Consider the following 22,174-nt stretch of genomic DNA (forward strand, 5'->3'; position numbering starts at 1 on the left):
ATATGCTCATAGCTACCATGTGTGTAAGTTTCAAGGTTCTAGTGCTTTTAGTGTAGGAGGAGATAGTGGCCAGGACGGACGGACAGACGGACGGACGGACGGCGGAGATAACCACAATATCCCCACCTTTTTTTCAAAAAGCGTGGGGATAACAATGAGAAATGTAATGAACACACATGAACAAATATTGTCTGGAAATAGATATCACTAAGCACGGATATAATTCTCCTTTCAGTTATACTGACAACGAACAGAGCTTAAAATAACCACAGTCTGCATTTGCTTTGGAAGACCAAGCACTGATAGAACACACCTCTTAGTTCAACTGACAACAGACCGCGCTTTCAATAGCCACCTGCACTATCATGCTATCTAAGACCAAGCACGGATATGACTGCAGTCTAAGTTGTACTGACAACAGACAGCGCTTTAAATAGCCACCTGCACTATCATGCTATCTAAGACCAAGCACGGATATGAATGCAGTCTAAGTTGTACTGACAACAGACAGCGCTTTAAATAGCCAACTGCACTATCATGCTATTTAAGACCAAGCACGGATATGACTGCAGTCTAAGTTGTACTGACAACAGACAGCGCTTTAAATAGCCACCTGTACTATCATGCTATCTAAGAACAAGCACGGATATGACTGCAGTCTAAGTTGTACTGACAACAGACAGCGCTTTAAATAGCCACCTGTACTATCATGCTATCTAAGAACAAGCACGGATATGACTGCAGTCTAAGTTGTACTGACAACAGACAGCGCTTTAAATAGCCAACTGCACTATCATGCTATTTAAGACCAAGCACGGATATGACTGCAGTCTAAGTTGTACTGACAACAGACAGCGCTTTAAATAGCCACCTGTACTATCATGCTATCTTAGAACAAGCACGGATATGACTGCAGTCTAAGTTGTACTGACAACAGACAGCGCTTTAAATAGCCACATGTACTATCATGCTATCTAAGAACAAGCACGGATATGACTGCAGTCTAAGTTGCACTGACAACAGACAGCGCTTTCAATAGCCACCTGTACTATCATGCTATCTAAGACCAAGCACGGATATGACTGCAGTCTAAGTTGTACTGACAACAGACAGCGCTTTAAATAGCCAACTGCACTATCATGCTATCTAAGAACAAGCACGGATATGACTGCAGTCTAAGTTGTGCTGACAACAGACAGCGCTTTAAATAGCCAACTGCACTATCATGCTATTTAAGACCAAGCACGGATATGACTGCAGTCTAAGTTGTACTGACAACAGACAGCGCTTTCAATAGCCACCTGCACTATTATGCTGTCTAAGACCAAGCACGGATATGACTGCAGTCTAAGTTGTAATGACAACAGACAGCGCTTTAAAAAGCCACCTGCACTATCATGCTTTCTAAGACCAAGCACGGATATTACTGCAGTCTAAGTTGTACTGCCACAGACAGCGCTTTCAATAGCCACCTGCACTGTCATGCTATCTAAGAACAAGCACGGATATGACTGCAGTCTAAGTTGTACTGACAACAGACAGCGCTTTAAATAGCCACCTGCACTATCATGCTTTCTAAGACCAAGCACGGATATTACTGTAGTCTAAGTTGTACTGACAACAGACAGCGCTTTCAATAGCCACCTGCACTATCATGCTATCTAAGAACAAGCACGGATATGACTGCAGTCTAAGTTGTACTGACAACAGACAGCGCTTTAAATAGCCAACTGCACTATCATGCTATCTAAGACCAAGCACGGATATGACTGCAGTCTAAGTTGTACTGACAACAGACAGCGCTTTAAATAGCCACCTGTACTATCATGCTATCTAAGAACAGGCACGGATATGACTGCAGTCTAAGTTGTACTGACAACAGACAGCGCTTTAAATAGCCACCTGCACTATCATGCTATCTAAGACCAAGCACGGATAGGACTCAAGTCTAAGTTGTACTGACAACAGACAGCGCTTTCAATAGCCACCTGCACTATCATGCTATCTAAGACCAAGCACGGATATGACTGCAGTCTAAGTTGTACTGACAACAGACAGCGCTTTAAATAGCCAACTGCACTATCATGCTATCTAAGAACAAGCACGGATATGACTGCAGTCTAAGTTGTACTGACAACAGACAGCGCTTTAAATAGCCACCTGTACTATCATGCTATCTAAGACCAAGCACGGATATGACTGCAGTCTAAGTTGTACTGACAACAGACAGCGCTTTAAATAGCCAACTGCACTATCATGCTATCTAAGACCAAGCACGGATATGACTGCAGTCTAAGTTGTACTGACAACAGACAGCGCTTTCAATAGCCACCTGCACTATGATGCTATCTAAGACCAAGCACGGATATGACTGCAGTCTAAGTTGTACTGACAACAGACAGCGCTTTTAATAGCCACCTGTACTATCATGCCATCTAAGACCAAGCACGGATATGACTGCAGTCTAAGTTGTACTGACAACAGACAGTGCTTTAAATAGCCAACTGCACTATCATGCTATCTAAGAACGAGCACGGATATGACTGCAGTCTAAGTTGTACTGACAACAGACAGCGCTTTAAATAGCCAACTGCACTATCATGCTATTTAAGACCAAGCACGGATATGACTGCAGTCTAAGTTGTACTGACAACAGACAGCGCTTTCAATAGCCACCTGTACTATCATGCTATCTAAGACCAAGCACGGATATGACTGCAGTCTAAGTTGTACTGACAACAGACAGCGCTTTAAATAGCCAACTGCACTATCATGCTATTTAAGACCAAGCACGGATATGACTGCAGTCTAAGTTGTACTGACAACAGACAGCGCTTTAAATAGCCACCTGCACTATCATGCTATCTAAGACCAAGCACGGATATGACTGCAGTCTAAGTTGTACTGACAACAGACAGCGCTTTCAATAGCCACCTGCACTATTATGCTGTCTAAGACCAAGCACGGATATGACTGCAGTCTAAGTTGTACTGACAACAGACAGCGCTTTAAATAGCTACCTGCACTATCATGCTTTCTAAGACCAAGCACGGATATTACTGCAGTCTAAGTTGTACTGACAACAGACAGCGCTTTCAATAGCCACCTGCACTATCATGCTATCTAAGAACAAGCACGGATATGACTGCAGTCTAAGTTGTACTGACAACAGACAGCGCTTTAAATAGCCAACTGCACTATCATGCTATCTAAGACCAAGCACGGATATGACTGCAGTCTAAGTTGTACTGACAACAGACAGCGCTTTAAATAGCCACCTGTAATATCATGCTATCTAAGAACAAGCACGGATATGACTGCAGTCTAAGTTGTACTGACAACAGACAGCGCTTTAAATAGCCACCTGCACTATCATGCTATCTAAGACCAAGCACGGATAGGACTCAAGTCTAAGTTGTACTGACAACAGACAGCGCTTTCAATAGCCACCTGCACTATCATGCTATCTAAGACCAAGCACGGATATGACTGCAGTCTAAGTTGTACTGACAACAGACAGCGCTTTAAATAGCCAACTGCACTATCATGCTATCTAAGAACAAGCACGGATATGACTGCAGTCTAAGTTGTACTGACAACAAACAGCGCTTTAAATAGCCACCTGTACTATCATGCTATCTAAGACCAAGCACGGATATGACTGCAGTCTAAGTTGTACTGACAACAGACAGCGCTTTAAATAGCCAACTGCACTATCATGCTATCTAAGACCAAGCACGGATATGACTGCAGTCTAAGTTGTACTGACAACAGACAGCGCTTTCAATAGCCACCTGCACTATCATGCTATCTAAGACCAAGCACGGATATGACTGCAGTCTAAGTTGTACTGACAACAGACAGCGCTTTCAATAGCCACCTGTACTATCATGCCATCTAAGACCAAGCACGGATATGACTGCAGTCTAAGTTGTACTGACAACTGACAGCGCTTTCAATAGCCACCTGCACTATCATGCTATCTAAGAACAAGCACGAATATGACTGCAGTCTAAGTTGTACTGACAACAGAAAGCGCTTTAATTTGCCACCTTCAACATCATGCTTTATAAAAACAAGAACGGATTGAACTCACGACTTAGTTGAAGTGACAACAGACAGCGAATTAATTTACCAACGGAAATATCATGCTTTTATGAGAGTGACGACTTTGATTGTTTAAACCTTCAAAACTACTACAAAACATGCACGTGAAAAGGTCAAATAAACTAAACCAATACTTTATACTGATACTTAATAACGGAACACTATGTTGGTGGTATAAATTATCCGTGCTATGTTTGTATGGAATCACGTAAGTTCATGGTGTATAATCTTAGTAATTATAACACAGCCACTTCGGTTTAGTTTTTAATAAACAATATCAGTAATCATGATTTAACAATACAGTAACTTACTCAAACGTTCAACAAACATGTTAGCGTTTCCAATGTAGTGTTGAACTGTCGGAAAACGCCAGCAACATCATATTTAGATCCTTAGACATATTCGAATTAAATTAAATAATTTTGCAGCAACGACGTTTAGTTTCGTTCCTTTTTATCAAAATGAATGACCTGATCTCACCAATATTCGAACCCAATATGTTTTTAAAATACCATTTGATAATGCCGAAACGAGCACAAAATATCCAACGTATATATTATGTTTGGGTGATATTAGCTGAAAAATAAATTGCGTAAGAGTACTTTCGATCACATTTTTGTACCTGTTACTATATCTAGAAGTTCCTAAGCATGTTAATCAAAAGCAAATATATTTGCATCTTCGTCCAATCATTGTAATTGAATCACATGACCAACGTAAAACATAAGATACAAAACATTTAAACATAAATATGTATTCTGTTTGTGATATGTGACGAGGAGAAACTTATATGTCAACAGCAAGTCAAATATGCAAAATGCTGAGAGCATAATCTGCAAATGTACATGATTATATTTCTTAAGCTGTCTCTCTTTGATGATCAAAAAAGCTCTTGCACACAGGCCGCTTTAGATGTAGTTTTGAGGAATTCGTTGCAAGCTCACGTGTTACAGAAAGATGGGTGACCCTGAAAATATAGATAGACTACAATAACAGGGGTATGTTACACATAACTTGTTAAGGCTAAAACAGGTTCATGATGGTATTCAGTTTTAACAGGTTTTAACACACATTACCTTTTCAACGCAATACACATACCTTAATGATACACAAACAACTAACAATATTTTAAAAAAGTGGAACAAAATACAAATATGTCAAACATTAGTTAATAATTATGTTATAATATACAATTTGTATGCATTTGGCAAAAACATAATATAATGTATGTTTGCATTTCTGATATTTATTCACATCAAACCGGCACATACGAAGCTAAAAGTATACCAAGTTTCGTCGGCGTAAATATCCTGTCAATTATTTTAGAAATGGCAGGATTAATTTTTGGTTGACTAAAATACTTAAATCTCCCTAAAAGACTAATATAGCTACCAAAGTGAGTTTGTCTTCAGAGATGTATTTATTATGAATGATTTACACAACCAAATATGTAATCGTTTGTTGGAACAGACATGACAAAAAGATAGGGCAGGCGGAGGGAAAACCTATAGTCCCCTCAGGTGTAATACTTGTAAAATAAAATTGAAGTCATTGGTAGCATATTTCTAATGAACCTTAATGACTTTTATTTCACACTAATTTATTTACATTAAAAAAATAAATGTGTTAAACATCATTTGGTGCGAACGGCATGTACACTATCGATGCTTTGCATGAATGAAGTACACGCAATGTGCACGCCTTCAGAGGCTTCACTAGCTACGCTATACGATTTCAAGTAACCAAGTCGTTCTGATATTTCCGCAATGTTTCTTTTTGGGAGAGGGGTGATATATTTTATTAACTAGGATTTCATTTGCTTCAATTAATTTATCGATAGTAAACGCCACACGATGCAAATATGTGTATATTTAACGAGTAATTAAAGGCATCCGATGATAATAAGACAGCGGTTTATCATCTCTACTCACTACATAGTCCACACGTCTTTGGACACGACAGTCGCAAGAGGGCGTCCACATTACACTCTTCGGGAGTTATGTCGTTTTCGTTTGCCTCGCAAATATCGTAATCTACGAAATCGTGCCGTGAGGGATTCTCGCAAGGCACTGAAACACAAAGTGGCCTTACTTTTTTTTGTGGTTAAAAGTCATTGTAAATTCTACTAAGCTGTCTTGGTTTACATGACATTATGTAAATCGTCCATCAATTTTTTCTCAAAAAAAATTGGCCAAAAACAGTATACTCCCAAATCAATAAGATACTACTTAACATATTGTACACGAGTTGATAAACAGATCTCTCTGAATCATGACTATATCTTGTAAGTTTTTACGAAGCTTTTTATGTCATTTTTTACCGCGCTTATAATATTCTGTCATGTTTGTTTTCATATAAACTCGTATGTACACGTATATTCGCCTACTAATGATAATCTTATTTTATAACATTAATATTGTGGACAAGTTGTTTATAATAAACAACGGATCATTCAAATATAAAAAAGACGTAAACAATTTAACACAATACCGTATAAAATCATTGATATTTTAAACGTATTCCTTATACTTATATATCAGCAATTATAAAAGCTTTATGCAACAAAAATATAACATCTAAGCAATTATAACTACCTTTGATATAAGTACATATTAACTAATAATATTCACAATTTTGGAGCTACTGGCAACGTCTCTAGCGCAGTTGACAATCATTCTGTAAAATCACTACTCTATGCATTGATAAGAAAGAATTAAAAAAAAAAAAAATGAGCTCATCCAGTTATCGCGCAAAAAGGTATACACTGTTTTTCGGACCCATTATACAACTGTCAAATGGCATTTTTTCGGGACGTATACAGTATTAATTTTGTATGCAAGAACAAGTATTTCTTTGAGATAAACCATGTATTTTCTTTAAATCACACATTAGCAACATACTCTTGGGCTTTCATTTATGTTAATGATCCGTAGCACGCGTCTCGTTTCTGAAGCGTATCTAATTAACAATATGGACCGTGCTCTCTGAAAAAGGGGTTTAATGCCTGTGCGTAAAGTGCCGTCCCCGATAAGCCTTTGCAGTACGCACAGGCTAATCAGGGTAGACACTTTATGCTTTTATGATATTTTTTCGTTCAAAAAAGTATTTAAATAAAAAAATCCAGTTTAGGCGGAAAGTGTCGTCCCTGATTAGCCTGAGCGGACTGAACAAGGTTATCGGGGATGGCACTTTACGCACATGCATTCAACCCCTTTTTCCCATAGAGCGGCTCATATCTTACCGTCACAATTGGGACCATAGCCGTAGTGGCACATGCACGAGCAGGTGCGTCTGTCCAGGATGCCGTGTCCGTGAGGTGACGAACATGTTTTGCGACAATCTGTCAAATGAAAACGTTTAAATGTTTAAAGAGAATTGTCTATGCAGTCAGAGTGTGGTGGATATTTTATTCAGTGTGTTTTCAAAATGTAATAGTCAGCATAATGTTGTTGTTTTTTTGCGTATGTATTTGTTTAATGTTGATTCGCAGAAGCTATAAAGAGTGTTAAATATAAATCCCTATGTTAACCGAAAATATAATCACACGAAATAATCAAGTATTTCAGGACAGTAGTACACTTAATGAGTTTATCGAAAATCACTCTAAAACGCACAAAAAAGATATTTACATATAATTCGTGAACAATAATTCGTGATAGTGACAGCAAATACGATCTCAATTATGTCGACTAGACACTTAATTTGCTGTTGTACATCATTTTTTACGATGACGCATCTGTAGCAATTTAATTGTGCCAGGTTTTATTATGTAGTACTGGCAAAAAAATCAAATCAACTTATATACAGTGACATTTGTAAAGTACTTTCATTAATAACAATACTAAAAATAAGAATACAGCTAACTTTATATTAACAATCACTAATTTCAATTAAGGTAACAAATGTCAGAATGTCAAACATTGTCACACAGAATGTTCATTAACCCTTTCAGTGCGGGAACCGAATTTTAAAGGCCTTTGCAAACAGTTTGGATCCAGATGAGACGCCACAGAACGCGGCGGTTCATCAGGATCCAAACTGTTTGCTATTCTGATAGTATTCTTTGAAAAAAAAAAGAAGACGACAAATTTCCCAGCATGCAAAGGGTTAAGAGAGATCGTAATCGCTTCCGGTATTTTTCTACAAATAAAGAATACTTGCCACAAAAGTCTGGGTCTATATCACATGATGCTGAAATAGAATGAATATATATAGCTTTTACACTATCAAATGAATATAATTATATAGCTTTTACACTATTATCATGTACGCATGACGATGAATATATATAGCTTTTACACTATTATCTTGTACGCATGGATATATATAGCTTTTACACTATTATCTTGTACGCATGACGAAGGTATGCATGTTCTATCAGTAAGACGTTTATATAATAATTGTTGTATATCAATTTCAATAGGACACCCTTTCATATTGCATGTTTTGTTTGTGGGATCCATTTGATGTGATTTTGTTCAAATTATTCAAGTATGTTATGGTTATTAATTAAATCTTTAATTAGAATTGCGACTTACAACTTAAACGTCATGTTATTTGGATTGGAACTCCTAATGTTTGACGTTGACTCGAAAATTGTATAATTATATGTGTTATTGCTGGACATAGATTTGAATGGTATTTAAATTCCGGAAAACACACATTTAAACCACTTATTGCAATGGTAATACAAAAACAAGATCAGACTTCTGTGTGGATGTTTTGTTTTACTATTATTTGTTTTTGATATGGAATTATTTTCGAAACAGATTACTTCAATAGAAGTTGATTACTGAAGTGAATAAGCATAAAATCAAATCAATCTCAGAGATCGTGATCGATATGTTGGTGTCAATAGATGCGAAATACGTACTGCAAAGTCCGTCGTCGCAGAAAGAGGTGCTGTGTTTACAATGGGTGCAGGGTGGGCCTGTCGTGTAGAACTGTCCAACTGTCCCGAGTGGCTCCACTGGTGGCTCGTCTATACTGCATTTGGAGAGAAGGAGGTGTTGTTGCAAAGGAACTTATCGGCTTTTTACATTCACATTGAATTACTCGTCAGCTTTGGTTTCAATATGTTTTAAGATTTATTGGAAATTAAATATTCTTAACAAGCTTTAAAAGCTGCTATATTGTGTAATATAAAAAAATAATGCAACAACAATTTTAAAAGAGCAACTCAATTTATTCAAATATATAAATATGATTAAAATAAAAAATAGAGTCATGTAATAGATAATTGACTCATTTGTCGGTCCATTAAATTTTGTAATTATTTGATTAAATGAACGAGATCTTCAAACGAAAGAGCATTTGAATGGATTGTGGTTAACACAGGTTTTGAAAAAAAACACAATTCCAAGAAACCAATCATTAGAATGCTTTATTTATGTGTTTCGGCTTCAATATATAAACGTTCAATGATATTTTTATATAACGTTTAAAGTGACCTTACTCATTTTTGTAAATACAATAAAAAGACCCAGTCGTCCTGGTACATCTTCGCTTGTAGGAGCACCCAATATATCTAAAATCAGCATTTAAAACCTGAAAAAAAAACAGAAATAAGGTTATTATCAAATAAATGTCGGATCAGTCGGCACAGGCAATAGGGAATTAAATAAAGCTAAACCCATGTATGCCTAGTGGATTCTCCCATCCTTCTAAATTGGATCAATTTATTTCCAAAAAAAGGGATGACAGTATATTTATTTCTATATTTAAAATATTTCTTACAGAATTTCCTTTAAGTAAACAACGCAGACCCTGATTATGCGGCGTCTCATCTGCATCTGGGTCTACGCTGTTTGCAAAGGTCTTTTTTCTAGACGCTAGGCATAAATGGGTTAATTAAATAGCATCGTGATGCCGGATCTATAATGACAGGTTGTTGATTTATCATTTGCCGTAGGTTTTCAATAAAAATTAACAATATTCTTTGCAAATTATTGTCTCATTTAACAAATTAGTATTACAGGATATTCATTCTCTCGCATATTTATATAAAAGAGTATTTTCCTCCTGATAATATATTATTCTTGTGTTATTCTAAACGCATTAATGTCGTGAATAAGTCATGCGGAGTATTAATTTAATGTGTGATATCATAGTTTACGCCAAATTCCCATTTCCTTTGTTTCTTTTCAAAGCTCTGTGGAATATAAGTATTTAATAATAAATCAATACATTCATTTCATCAAATAAATATATCCATAAGCCATTGGCTATAAAGTTTAATACACTCTGTTATAAGACACTTGTTATAGATGTTACACAAATGTATATATGTTTTTCGATATATCTTATTAAATGCCAACACTTGGCGTGGGAATAATTACTTACACTCGCTGTCCGTTTGTGATATGTTAATTTGAATTACTAACAATAGCTGTCCGTTTGTGATATTTTATGGCTCTATATTTCGCCACAATGGTATGTGTGTAAACATATAATTTGAATCCCACAATTTCCCTCTGTCATATTTAAGCTTGCTTCGAAAAAGTGTGTTTGACATAAGACAGTATGTTTTCCTTGAAATATATGTGTATTTGTCTCTCCAACTTTTAAAATGGTTCAGCATTTAAGGAATGCCTTTGGAAAAAGCATGTAACAATATTATTCCTTTAAAAAAACTTAAAACATCATTATACAGAAAATCTTTAATTATATTATAGTTATATAAAATGTCTTACCACGGTGGCTTGAGAGCAGTTTTCTACAGGGTGGCAAAAGCCGTTTGGCTTCTCGTTCGCGTAAAAATTATTTTTTATCTCACTGTACCATGTCAAAATATCCCTCGTCACATTTCCATTGGATACTCGAGCAATGTTTGAACAATTATCATTGTCGCTTATTTCAAAGAATGGAATATTACTAAATTTACAACTCAGCCGTAGTCGTATCCGTGCTTGCCGAGCGAGATCGTCATCCCAAAGCTGAAGGAAAACAACAACAACATGGATAGAAAGAAGTAAGTTACTGGGACCCCCTACGTCGTAATTAGCTAGGGTTCTTCGTCAGAGTTTAACAAAACAATAAGTTGAACTATTAAGCTCAGATGTATTACGATTGTTAACCTTTCAATAAACCATTCATAAAAGTTTCGCAAAATTGTTAATTAGCAAACAAAGAAATAAAACAAACCGACGTCGAAAATCCACTTCTTGTTAATGTTATCAAGTGTTATCCTTTTTTTCTAAATGAATCATTTAACCAATTAAGTTCACAAACTTTTGTCGCAATTTAATAATAATTCTCAATTTTCCTAAATTTGTATTATATTACGATCGTACCAAAGACATCCTACTTCTTTACGTGCATAACATTAGGCATGAGTCAGGCGTATTGCTTATATTAAACTAGACTCCGGTAAAAATATTGATATACCGTGGGATATAGGATACACTCAACAAGAGCACTTCTATACAAACTATTGAAATATCGGGGATATAGAATACAAGAAACAAGAAACAAGAGAACTCCTATAAAAAATATTGAAATACCGGGGGATAAAGGATAAAAGAAACAAGAGCATCTGTCATCCTAACATTATATACTCGGCTGCTATGCTGAATGATACAGTAACGCACAATGCACTTACCAATGCTTTCATGTTAGCGGCATGCGCCCCCTCCGAACCTTTCGCAAAATTCCTCCTTAAAGAGTTGTGGACGTCCAGGATATCTTGTTTCATTTGTTCCGTTATAAACGAGGTAACGTAAACTGAAAACAATGAATATTTCTGGTTTAAATTTCTTTATCATGTCGTGAGTTTGCTGGGTGTTAAGGGTTTAATATTGCAATGATGTACACAATAGGCAATTTTAGCCGTTCTTCCTACAGTTTGATTTCCGTCTCAACTTGTATTAAATTACTTAAATAACTAAATACAATTCTGCGATTAATAACAGTAACCACAATATGTTCAAAATGTATCACAACGTTTAGAATAAAAACGTATTAATACGAGAGTCTTTGTAGACTCGATTGCTGGGGATTACCTGAAGAAAATGACAAATGCATAGTATTATTCGTTCCAGGCGTATGATTGTAAGTAACGACGTTTCTTTATACATTCCAGTTAACATATGTTTAGCTTGATTAAACTTATCCTTCTTAAGCATGCATTTTCTATACATGATATTTTTCAACTGATTTTTCCAATTGTATTGAAATGAACTTTCTTGAATTAGGCATATTTTATACGTCAAAAATATATGTCGGTTTCAAAAATCTTGGATGTTACTACGATGAATTGAAGCATTTAATTTTCACACCTTTTAGAGAATTTTTCAAAGGCGATAGCATGAAATCACAACTTATAATATGTCCGAAATATTTAATGTTGATGCAAAATAAAGATAAAAATTAACAAAAAAAAATACGAAGAGCCTGTGATTTTTCATTTAAAAAAAATATATATTTCCTAAAATTATTATATAAAAAATATTCTCTTTATTATCAAGATGATGTATGTCCCACTTTTCATAGAGAAACCAAAGCTGTTTATTTCGCGTTTAGTCTGTCGTGATTGGAAACATCATTGGTCCTTAGAATTTATATTTTAAGCTTTTAACGATTTTGATAGCATTTTTGTGAATTGAAATTAAAAAGTACATGAACATACCGGATGAAATTTAAGTAAATATCGAATGATTTAAACACAATTACATATTTATTTTGCGTGTTGTTTGGTTACTCCAGCTAGCACAGAAACAAACGTTTGAGTTGTATTTTCTTTTTAAATTACTATGAAATGTATTTTAGAACTCAACAATTTTTAAAAAGAACACTTTTCTCTAACTATCTCATAACATTTTATTTAAACAAACTATATCATATATTTATAACGTTTAATTAAAAAATAAAGAAAGAAAGAATTAATTAAATTGTGTTGCATTTAATAAAAACATATATATCACAATTTACTTTTATATAATATCGGGGTGCTTTGTGAACCGTACATGCATTTCAAGTCGTTTTCTTGTGTATATAACATATATATAGATAGATAAGTACATATTCAAAAAATAAAAAGAATTTATATATACGTACACCTTTATGGGAAAATGTGCAGAGCAATTGAAGAGCTTTAAAAAGTACTTCGTAAACTCTACATGGCATGCACATTTAAGATGAAAACTATACTATGTGATCTCTTATTTGAGTGAAAGAGATCACCATATCGCAAATGACGTGTTTCATTGGCATTTGCTGCAAAATCTCATGATATTGCGATGGATATCAGATTAAAACTCTTATTGTAATTTTTTGCTTCTGTATTTCAAATATGCTTAAGCTTTCCTTATGAACGAATGTGCACACTTTCCAACGGTGCTTTTGGTGTTCACTTAAAACACATCAACACAATTTGATATATGGTAATTTTGTGTAACGATATAATCAACTTATATACGCGGTTTGTACTGCAAAGTGATATGAATCGCAATTTACTATATATGATATTCACTGTATGATCATCACAATGGCAAATTATCAACGCCTAAAGCAATTTATTTTCCATAGATGTAAAAACAATTAAACGTGATACATTTTGTCTAATTCCTATTGGCGGTTCCATATTGCATGATCATTTCAAATTACTGTATTGACTTAGTGAACTACCGTGATATTAAACATCCATAGGAGTAATAAACTATTTGTGAAATTTTAAATGATACGTCAAAAATTATAATCAAATCCAATGCTTGAACTGACCGTAAAAAAAGCACAATAGAATGACCGTTTGTTGAGCATTTCTCATGATCCAAATATCCATAATTATACACACACGCTATGTACGTGGTCGTCAATTAATGTCACAAATTGGCTAAAGTTATTAGACTTGACCATCGTTCTTTACCTCGTGGAATCATTCTATGACTCTGCGACATTGCAAATGACACGTACTTATATACTGTAATTCATTCATATACTATTTGATACCATGTTGCTACGGAATGCGTCAATGACAAAGGTATTGAAATTCCTCCGCCGTGTTTCCGACCTACCCATACGTTGATATATCACCATATTGGTGTTAGCGGTAAAAGGAAGGTATAGTTTTACGACATATCTACAAAATTAGTAATTTAGATGGCACAAGGTCCACGTTGTTCAATAAAGTAGTTAAATCATTATTGCAACTATATTAATTTTTGAACTGTTATATCTGGAAAAGGGATTTAATTTTCATTATTCTTGCAGAAAAATATCATAGCAAATATGTATTCTCCTTATGCATCACTTTATTAGCTTGTACATGAGAATCAATATATTAATTAATATACTTAGGTTGTTTTCAAATAGCTACATTTGTACGTTTATTTTTTTATTTCTTCTATATTTATAAATAAAATTATGTGCGATAAAAGCTTCTTATTGATAGATTGTTTGCATAAAAATAAAACAGAAAATCAATATTGCTATGAATAAATCTGATATATAGAGGAAAACTAAGGTTCACAATCGGGCCTATGTTGTTGGCATATCAAGCCTTACTTCAACAATAGATAATAGGTTAACGAAGGGATTAAGGTAAATTCGAATGGTATGGGAGCAGCCGGGTTGTCAATTTCTGTCCGATCTTTTAAAATGCAAGCCTGCCCCCTCCCCCCTCGACACACACACACACACCCATCCCGCTTTCGAAAAGATTTCACATGTTTTCCCCCACTCCTTCACATCAAATTAAACCGTTTGTGTCCCTTTCTAATGGTTTCAGGTTTTCGTTAGTGCAGCCACACTAAACTGTTAGCTATAAAATTTTGATAGATAATATGCAGTATTACTGTATAGCTACAGCAAATTATTATAATATGAAACATGACTCGTGGAAGATATGCTGAATAGATAAGTAAATAAAGGACATGTTTACGACTTCTTATGGACATTTTTGACGATTTCTCATTTGTGCCATCTTATAAAATAGAAGAAAAGCTTCATGGAAAAATATCAGCTTCAAAATCAGTCTCTGGAAATATTCATTTATTTTGCAAGAAGATATAGGCATGACCTTAACCCTATCCAGCGCTTGATGATTTTGCAGATGTATTTAAAATATGGATGCTTCAACAGGATTCGTTAAATATTTCTTTAGAATTTTTGCATGGAATGTTCCGATGCGGCGACTTCAGTTTTATTAATTAATTATTGTGTATGTTGTGTTGTTTTTGTTTGTATGCCTTCATTTACGGCTATCAGACTCTTGCCTTTAATATAGGGATGGTAGGAATGATCTCCAGTTGATGCAACTTGAGCTTAAGGGTATTCAAATTTAGTTGTTGGTTAATATACAATGTATCTCATATACTCTCATCGTTTGGATAATTATCTTGAAATGAGATTAACAAAAAAAGAAATTAACGTTGCTTATGAATAACATAAAAAGAAAGAGTAACACAACAAAAAGTTATGCTTATTCGGTGTGCCTGGAGTCAAACAATAGTAAGAAAAAAGTACGGTTGAATAGAAATGATAAATATATATTTTATTGAAACCTTTTGAAAATGTGTAAAACATCACTTTAACAAACACATTTATATATCACTATTTATATATAATAATATACGCTATACAATTAAAGGGATTTCATTAAAATGTTTTCAATATGTCTGTATCTTTCTTTTTTGGTAAATTATCATTTCTGGCCCCACATACTTGTTCAATTGTACTATTTTTTGACCTCCAGTTGTTTACATTTTTTCTTACAAAAAAGGATGCTTTTTTCAGTGTTTCTAGTGTGTTATATTTAATAACACTCTAAGACAATATTCTACATTGGTGTATGTTCCAGCTGGTAACAGTGGATATATGAAGAAAATAAGGACTTTTGTCGCCCAAGAAGAAAGTGGTTTTTAAGGTGAAAAATGTGATTATTTACTCTAACTTTTTAAAAGATTTCATTAGAACTGGTTCATGTATCACTAAAGTATATGCTATTTTAATTGTGCATATTGTTCCAAACTTAATATAGAATGCTTATTATAGGAATTATTCTTTAAATTTACCTCACCCACTTCTGACCATTTCATAAAGTGATATGTCCTTAACAATAGAAAATGTAAAATTGGATTCAAGAAACAAACCATTCCTGATCAAATGGTGTATTTTGAAAGGTCAAAATGAGTAATTGTTAATTGTATTCACACATCTAAGCAATGATTATAATTGTGGTTTTGCAAGGACAATGGCATGACATAGATCTTCGAGTAATTACGATTTAGTTATTTAAAGTGTAAAATAAAATAAAATATACATAATTTGTATCGTAGAAAATTTGCCTGACCTTTTAAGTGTTTATGAAAACTGTGTTGAGTAATTATTAATTGGATTCACACATCTGCGCAATGATTATTATTGTGGTTTTGCAAGGACAATGGTATGACATTAATCTTCGAGCAATTACCCAGTACAAACAGAAGCGACTAGTGTCAAGGTCGTGCATAACAATGCTGATTTGGTTATTCTTATTGTATCAAAGATTGATAAATAAAATAAACAAATATACATAATTTGTGTCGTAAAAAAATTGCCTGACCTTTTAAGTGTTTAGGAAAACTATTATTGCCCAACATAATGTCTCCCAACACGTGGCGACCTTTTTTTAATTAAAACAACATGCAATATTTTGTCTACCACTGTATTTTAATACGAACGGGTGTCTTCATTTTAACTAAACACAAAATATTTTTATAATTATAGGCATTTCTATTTAATATCTGCCAATATTTAACTGCCTTTGTAAACAAAACAAAGTATACCTTGAATAAAACTTCTAAACTTCCATCGATATTTTGAAAAATATGCGAACTAAGCGAAATGTAATGAACATATATTCGTGTGTAAATTTGATTCAGCAAATTGTTGATATTAACTCAAAAGCTTCAGTAAAGCGATCGAGTAGGTCAAGCATAACGAAATATGTTAACATGGTCACTCCAATATCATAAAATCAATTTGCAAATTAATGTGACAGTTTTTACATCGCAGCAGTCACAAAATGTATCCTTTTTTAATAGTATATGTATCTATATAGGTCTAATTCGAACAAAAAACTATTTATACATTAAACCAAACTTATGCATAGCATAGGCGCGATTTTTCTTAATGAACATGGCTTTAATTTTAGCTAGTATTATTTTGGAAAGGCAACGTGGCTCTGGCATTAGTCAGGCGGATGTCAATACGAACCATCTGACGAGCCTTTATTAGAAAGTTTAAATGTTCGCTGATTTTTAATCATAATTTAAGGAATCGTATCAGAGTGTCAAAATTAACTTCTGCTATCGATTTGAAAGCATAGTGAAAAGGAACTATATATACACGATATATATAACTATATAAATATTTCATATAGTATGTCAATAAACTGACGTTGTTCATATGGCCTCAAGCTTGCAATCAAACGTAACGGCATTCAATGTTGACTACGTTTTAGATATTTAATAACATATTTTTATTTGCATCAAACTTATTTTATTTATTTTTTTATTATTTATTTAACCACAAAAACTACTTCTTTCTCGCTTTGATATTGCTTCATTATTAAATTAAAGGAGTGTTAACTTTGAAGGAGTGTTAACTTGAATAGTTACAATTTAGTACGTCATACTAACCTAGTAAACCATCCAATCCTGAAACATTAAACTCAAATTAAGGATTTTTATAAGTTTCAGTGCATTTGAATTTTTTATCGTTTGAAGATGTTTTCTAATCAGTTCATATAAACCGTTACAATAATAAATAATGTGAGATGAAATTATATGCAAATTTTAAACTATATATCGTAGTTTACATGATATTTGAAGAGGTAAAAATAAAACCGATAAGTAATAAAACAATTTTGAGTGGCCATTTTTATTACAACGTTTGAGATGTTGACTTTTCAAATGTTTATGAAGTTTATATCTGTAAAAAGTAAGATAATTGAGAAGTGCACGCATATGAATAGCGAACAGTAGCATATGAAATATATAACCAATTATATCCATTAACAGGAATGCCAAATCTTATTAATACGTTACATTTTACTTCGTGCATTGCTTACATGTCTTAAGTCAAATATGGTATGCATAGAGCGTCAGTAAATTACCAATTTATTGTAAACATATGAATAAAAAAACGTACACGCCCTTTGTCACCCTCTCTTAACGATTGCATTTATGCATCACGTGACCGCCTCAGCAGTAATTTCTACAATGTTGTCTCATCGGACGGCAGAAAGATAATACTGAAGAAGAGTAAATTCAAGACGTACATTAGCTGGCTTCCTAACGTTGTCCGTACCAACACTCATTAAGAGTTTTAATCCCTTTTTAATTGAAGCACATACTCAATAGCAATGGCTGATGCTGATTCCATATGTTCAAAGGTCAAAGGAAATGAACACAACATCTGTTTCTAAATGAATAGTTAATTCAACATATGAGTGCAGAGATTTATATCAAATTAATCATATCGTTAATAAGTATTATGAACACGCTCTGTGAAGTATTGCAATATTATTTTTTATTGAGAACGTTCTATCAAAGATCAAGATGCCATCAACAGCCATTAGAGATAAATGCCATTAATCCGCTTAGTTCGTCTCAGAAATAAGCGATGTACAATACTAGCTTTATACACTGATGTTTATTTATGGAAACAGCACCAATCAACTACGGTAGACCAGGACAATACCTAGCCACATGAAAAGTTAAAAGTGCAACAAACCCCAGGTTCACAAATGTGCATATCTATAAATATTGCTATTATAGTTGTATTTTGGTGCAATTCATCGTGGCTCTCAGAAAAGCTAACAGTGTCCCATGTTACACATCACTCTCCCATTTACCAATCTCAATGTCGTTCTAAGACCGTTGAGCTGGACCGGCTGTGGAGATAAGGTGACTTTTAATGATCGTGTGTGGATTCTTTTGCGATAATGTCTTATGTAATATGTCAGTGGTTTAGAAATTTGTTTGCACATAGTTTACATATGTTCATTTATTTACATATTAACTACAAATAATAGCGACGCTGGTAAGGCTATTAAAATTGTTTTAAATGGGCCGTCCAACAGATTGCACGTTTTGGTAAATTGACAAAATTAAAACAGTTGTTTTAGATTCGTAAATTTTCGTTTTAGCTATGCTATTTTTGAGGAAATAGTAATACTGACCATTTACCATGCTCTTACATATCTATTATATGCATTGTTTGATGATTTGAAAACCTGAAAACTATAAAGCATCGTGCGACGCGAAACGATTGAATAATTTGGAAAGTTCTGTTGCTTTATTTTGGGATAATACGAGGATTGCTTATATAGGTAAAAAATACATCCGCTCTAAGCATGAGCATGGATGGTCGAGTGGTCTGGGCGAGAGACATTTTACTCCAAGAGTCCAGGGGTCAGTGGTTCGAGCCCTGTTGAGTAACTGTTTTCCTTTTTTTTAAATTGTATTCTTGTTGTGTTTTTTTACTGGAGATTTTTAGTTAAAATGTTTAAATTTATCAATATAAAGCATTTAATGACAAGCTTCAATACATGCCAAAATCTGTTGGACGTCCCCTTTAAATTAATAATCACTTCAGTCTCTGTGGTGATTTTTAAAGAACATCCCGAGGTCCAACTTAGTTGTATTTGGTCCAAAATATCTTTGTGTCTATGGAAATCGTTCGACGCCTTTCTATATTATATTATCAGGGATAGAATTTAGTGGTTTCCCGTCCGCCTAGATTTATGTCCGACAAAGTCAATTTCAAAAGTAGAAAAGTGTTCACCATTTTACCACAGTGTAGCACTTAATTAAAAAAGGATGAAGATTCGGGCTCTTAACAATTGAATTTGTATTATGACATGTCAGCAATTTAAAACTGATTTTAAGTAACTTTGATATACTAATGATGTGTTCTTCGTCCAGAGCTCCTTACTTGATGCCCCGGCAACCTTAGTACAAAAACGTGTTGCCCGTCGAGGTAACCATAAAAGTTAGTTTCTATCCGCGAATATATGTACAAGAGATGCAAACGCACTTTATGTATGTATTGAAATTGGTCGTATATCAGTAGTTAGATGCAAAAGTGTGGTAGGAAACGGTCGAGTAGGTCTATGAATGACCATCGACTACCATCAGTACGTCAGTCAAAGTCTATGTATTGTCAGAGAACGAAACAATCATAACAAGAGATTGCCGAGCAATATGGTCCCCTACCGGTGAAACTCCACCATTGTCAGTAATTTTGTGATTGTTGTTTCGATAGCAACCAGAGTTCTTGACGTAGGAACAAAATGAAATGTCGTGCATAATCTCCATATTGCCATCTATCCATGTTTCAAGTTTCATGAAAAAATATAAAGAACTTTTAAAGTTATCACAGGATCCAGAAAAGTCTGACGGACAGACTGACAGACAGACAGACTGACAGACAGACAGAGCGCAAACCATAAGTCCCCTCCGGTTTCACCGGTAGGGGACAATTATATCCTTACCTTCGGACACAATCCGCAAGCTCGGCTGAACCATAAATACTGTAAGAAAATTGAATGGAGCGTGTTACCGATGGCATCAGTAATATGCCAATAAAAGGGAGGATAATAATTATGATATTTTAATAGTTTGTGTCAACCTTTTTTGTAACGCAGATTTATTTCGAAAGAGTAAGAATTCATGTCAGAAGAAGATTTATCATGTTTTCCATAATATTTTGCGTTGAAATACTACAAGACGTTAAAGCATCATGTCATAATTAATTGAGAGCGCATTTTTTGGATTTGTTAGAATGCCGGGATGGCAATAGAAAATCTGATAATTTATTTGCAACGGTTTAGTGGTTTTTTTTTGTTCGTTTGTGTGTAATGTTGTTGTTTTGTGTTTTGTTTTTATGTATTGTTGTTTTTGGGGGTGGGTCATGTCATCTCTCTGGAAAAAAAATGCTATATCCTTAAACAGTGTGAATTAATAACAGGCCCTAACGCAGTATGTTCAATGATAGATCGGGCACAACCCTAACGCAGTGTTTTCCATGTTAGATCTGGCACTTGGACCAACGTCCCCTACATCTAGATCGTTCGTTGCTAACGCGTACCACTGTCCAGATGATTGAAAACACGGACGTATTACGCATGCATCACAGTTGAAATTCTAGGTTTTGTTTCGTTTGCTATTAGGTTAGAAAGAGTCAATACTTTTGATATGCTTAACATTATGCTTACGCCTTTTTTTTAAACAAAATTACCATACGAATAACGCCCTATAATAACAATTATGTTTTTTATTCATGTCTCTTTTTTGTACATCAACACAATGTTATGAGAATGACGGAGGGTCTTATTATATCTATAATCACAATGAGCACGATATAATGATTTTTTAAAGACAGACCAAAAACATAAACGTAATTGGATATATTTACCGTGGTTTTCCGGACAGAGCAACAATGCACTTTCAAACTCCTTGGTGTAGATTCCCGGTAAAATGAAATTATTTCAGTTTAATTATCAAGAAGACTAAATAGTCATATTATAAGTAATGATAGGTATTTATTTTGTAAAAGAAAAATAAGAAAGGCTCAATTTATTGTACGACTTATAATTATGTTCAAGGACACGCGCGTTGCCACGGATGCAGCCGTTTTGCCTATGTGACTTGCAGGCGAGCTGACGTGGAGACAGTAGTTGAGCTGGCACTGATAGTGGACGATCGTTCAATATTCACGTTGCATTTCGTTACCCTGAATGGTGATGGCGTAAAGAAGAAAACTTCAAAGCGCTACCTGATAGCATAAAAACGTAACTCATACGCAACTTGTGTAATAGCATTGATGCTGATTTGTACAAAATACCATTAACACCGCTGAAGGAAATATCAATATTTTCGACCGTCGTCTGCCACCTCGGTTTTGTCATGGTTAAGACAGTGACGACGAAGAAACCTCCATTTCGAGAACATTCTAAATTAATAACGAAAATTAAAATTAAATCTAACCAGTTTCATGAGAGTCATTAACTCCAAACAATCTGTCATTAAAATATTATTATTAAAATCCGTCTAAACACAAAAAATCCTCGTGGCAATTTTAATCC

At 34.4% G+C, this 22,174-nt stretch overlaps 1 protein-coding gene and 1 long non-coding RNA gene across 3 annotated transcripts; one reads left to right on the forward strand and one right to left on the reverse strand.

The window, feature by feature from the left end:
• Positions 1-4,466: 4,466 nt before the first annotated feature.
• On the reverse strand, positions 4,467-21,788 carry LOC127845269 (scoloptoxin SSD552-like). Of its 2 annotated transcripts, XM_052376100.1 has the most exons (10): positions 21,505-21,788; positions 18,235-18,337; positions 11,708-11,829; positions 10,800-11,042; positions 9,563-9,654; positions 8,981-9,093; positions 8,269-8,298; positions 7,349-7,447; positions 6,039-6,176; positions 4,467-5,074 (listed from the first exon to the last, which is right to left on the reverse strand). In XM_052376100.1, exons 3-10 carry the CDS (start codon positions 11,798-11,800, stop codon positions 5,055-5,057), a joined length of 828 nt encoding a protein of 275 aa, XP_052232060.1. In that variant the 5' UTR covers positions 11,801-11,829; positions 18,235-18,337; positions 21,505-21,788; the 3' UTR covers positions 4,467-5,054. The 2 variants fall into 2 exon arrangements, with proteins under 2 accessions (XP_052232060.1, XP_052232059.1); XM_052376099.1 differs by lacking the exon at positions 18,235-18,337.
• LOC127845270 (uncharacterized) lies at positions 18,944-21,823 on the forward strand. The gene is made up of 3 exons (XR_008033149.1): positions 18,944-18,992; positions 21,122-21,259; positions 21,695-21,823. It is a non-coding gene; the product is annotated as an uncharacterized LOC127845270 (long non-coding RNA).
• The last annotated feature ends 351 nt before the right edge of the window (positions 21,824-22,174 follow it).

Source organism: Dreissena polymorpha, chromosome 9, assembly GCF_020536995.1.
Source record: "Dreissena polymorpha isolate Duluth1 chromosome 9, UMN_Dpol_1.0, whole genome shotgun sequence".
Lineage (NCBI taxonomy): Eukaryota > Metazoa > Mollusca > Bivalvia > Myida > Dreissenidae > Dreissena > Dreissena polymorpha.

Excerpts from the sequence above, each read along its gene's own strand:
- LOC127845269 (XM_052376099.1), bottom strand. The coding sequence starts at position 11,800 with ATGAAACAAGATATCCTGGACGTCCACAACTCTTTAAGGAGGAATTTT. Across the intron at positions 11,043-11,707 it reads CCGCTAACATGAAAGCATTG|CTTTGGGATGACGATCTCGC; the intron begins GTAAGTGCATTG and ends GTTTTCCTTCAG. Across the intron at positions 9,094-9,562 it reads TATTGTATTTACAAAAATGA|TATAGACGAGCCACCAGTGG; the intron begins GTAAGGTCACTT and ends CTCCAAATGCAG.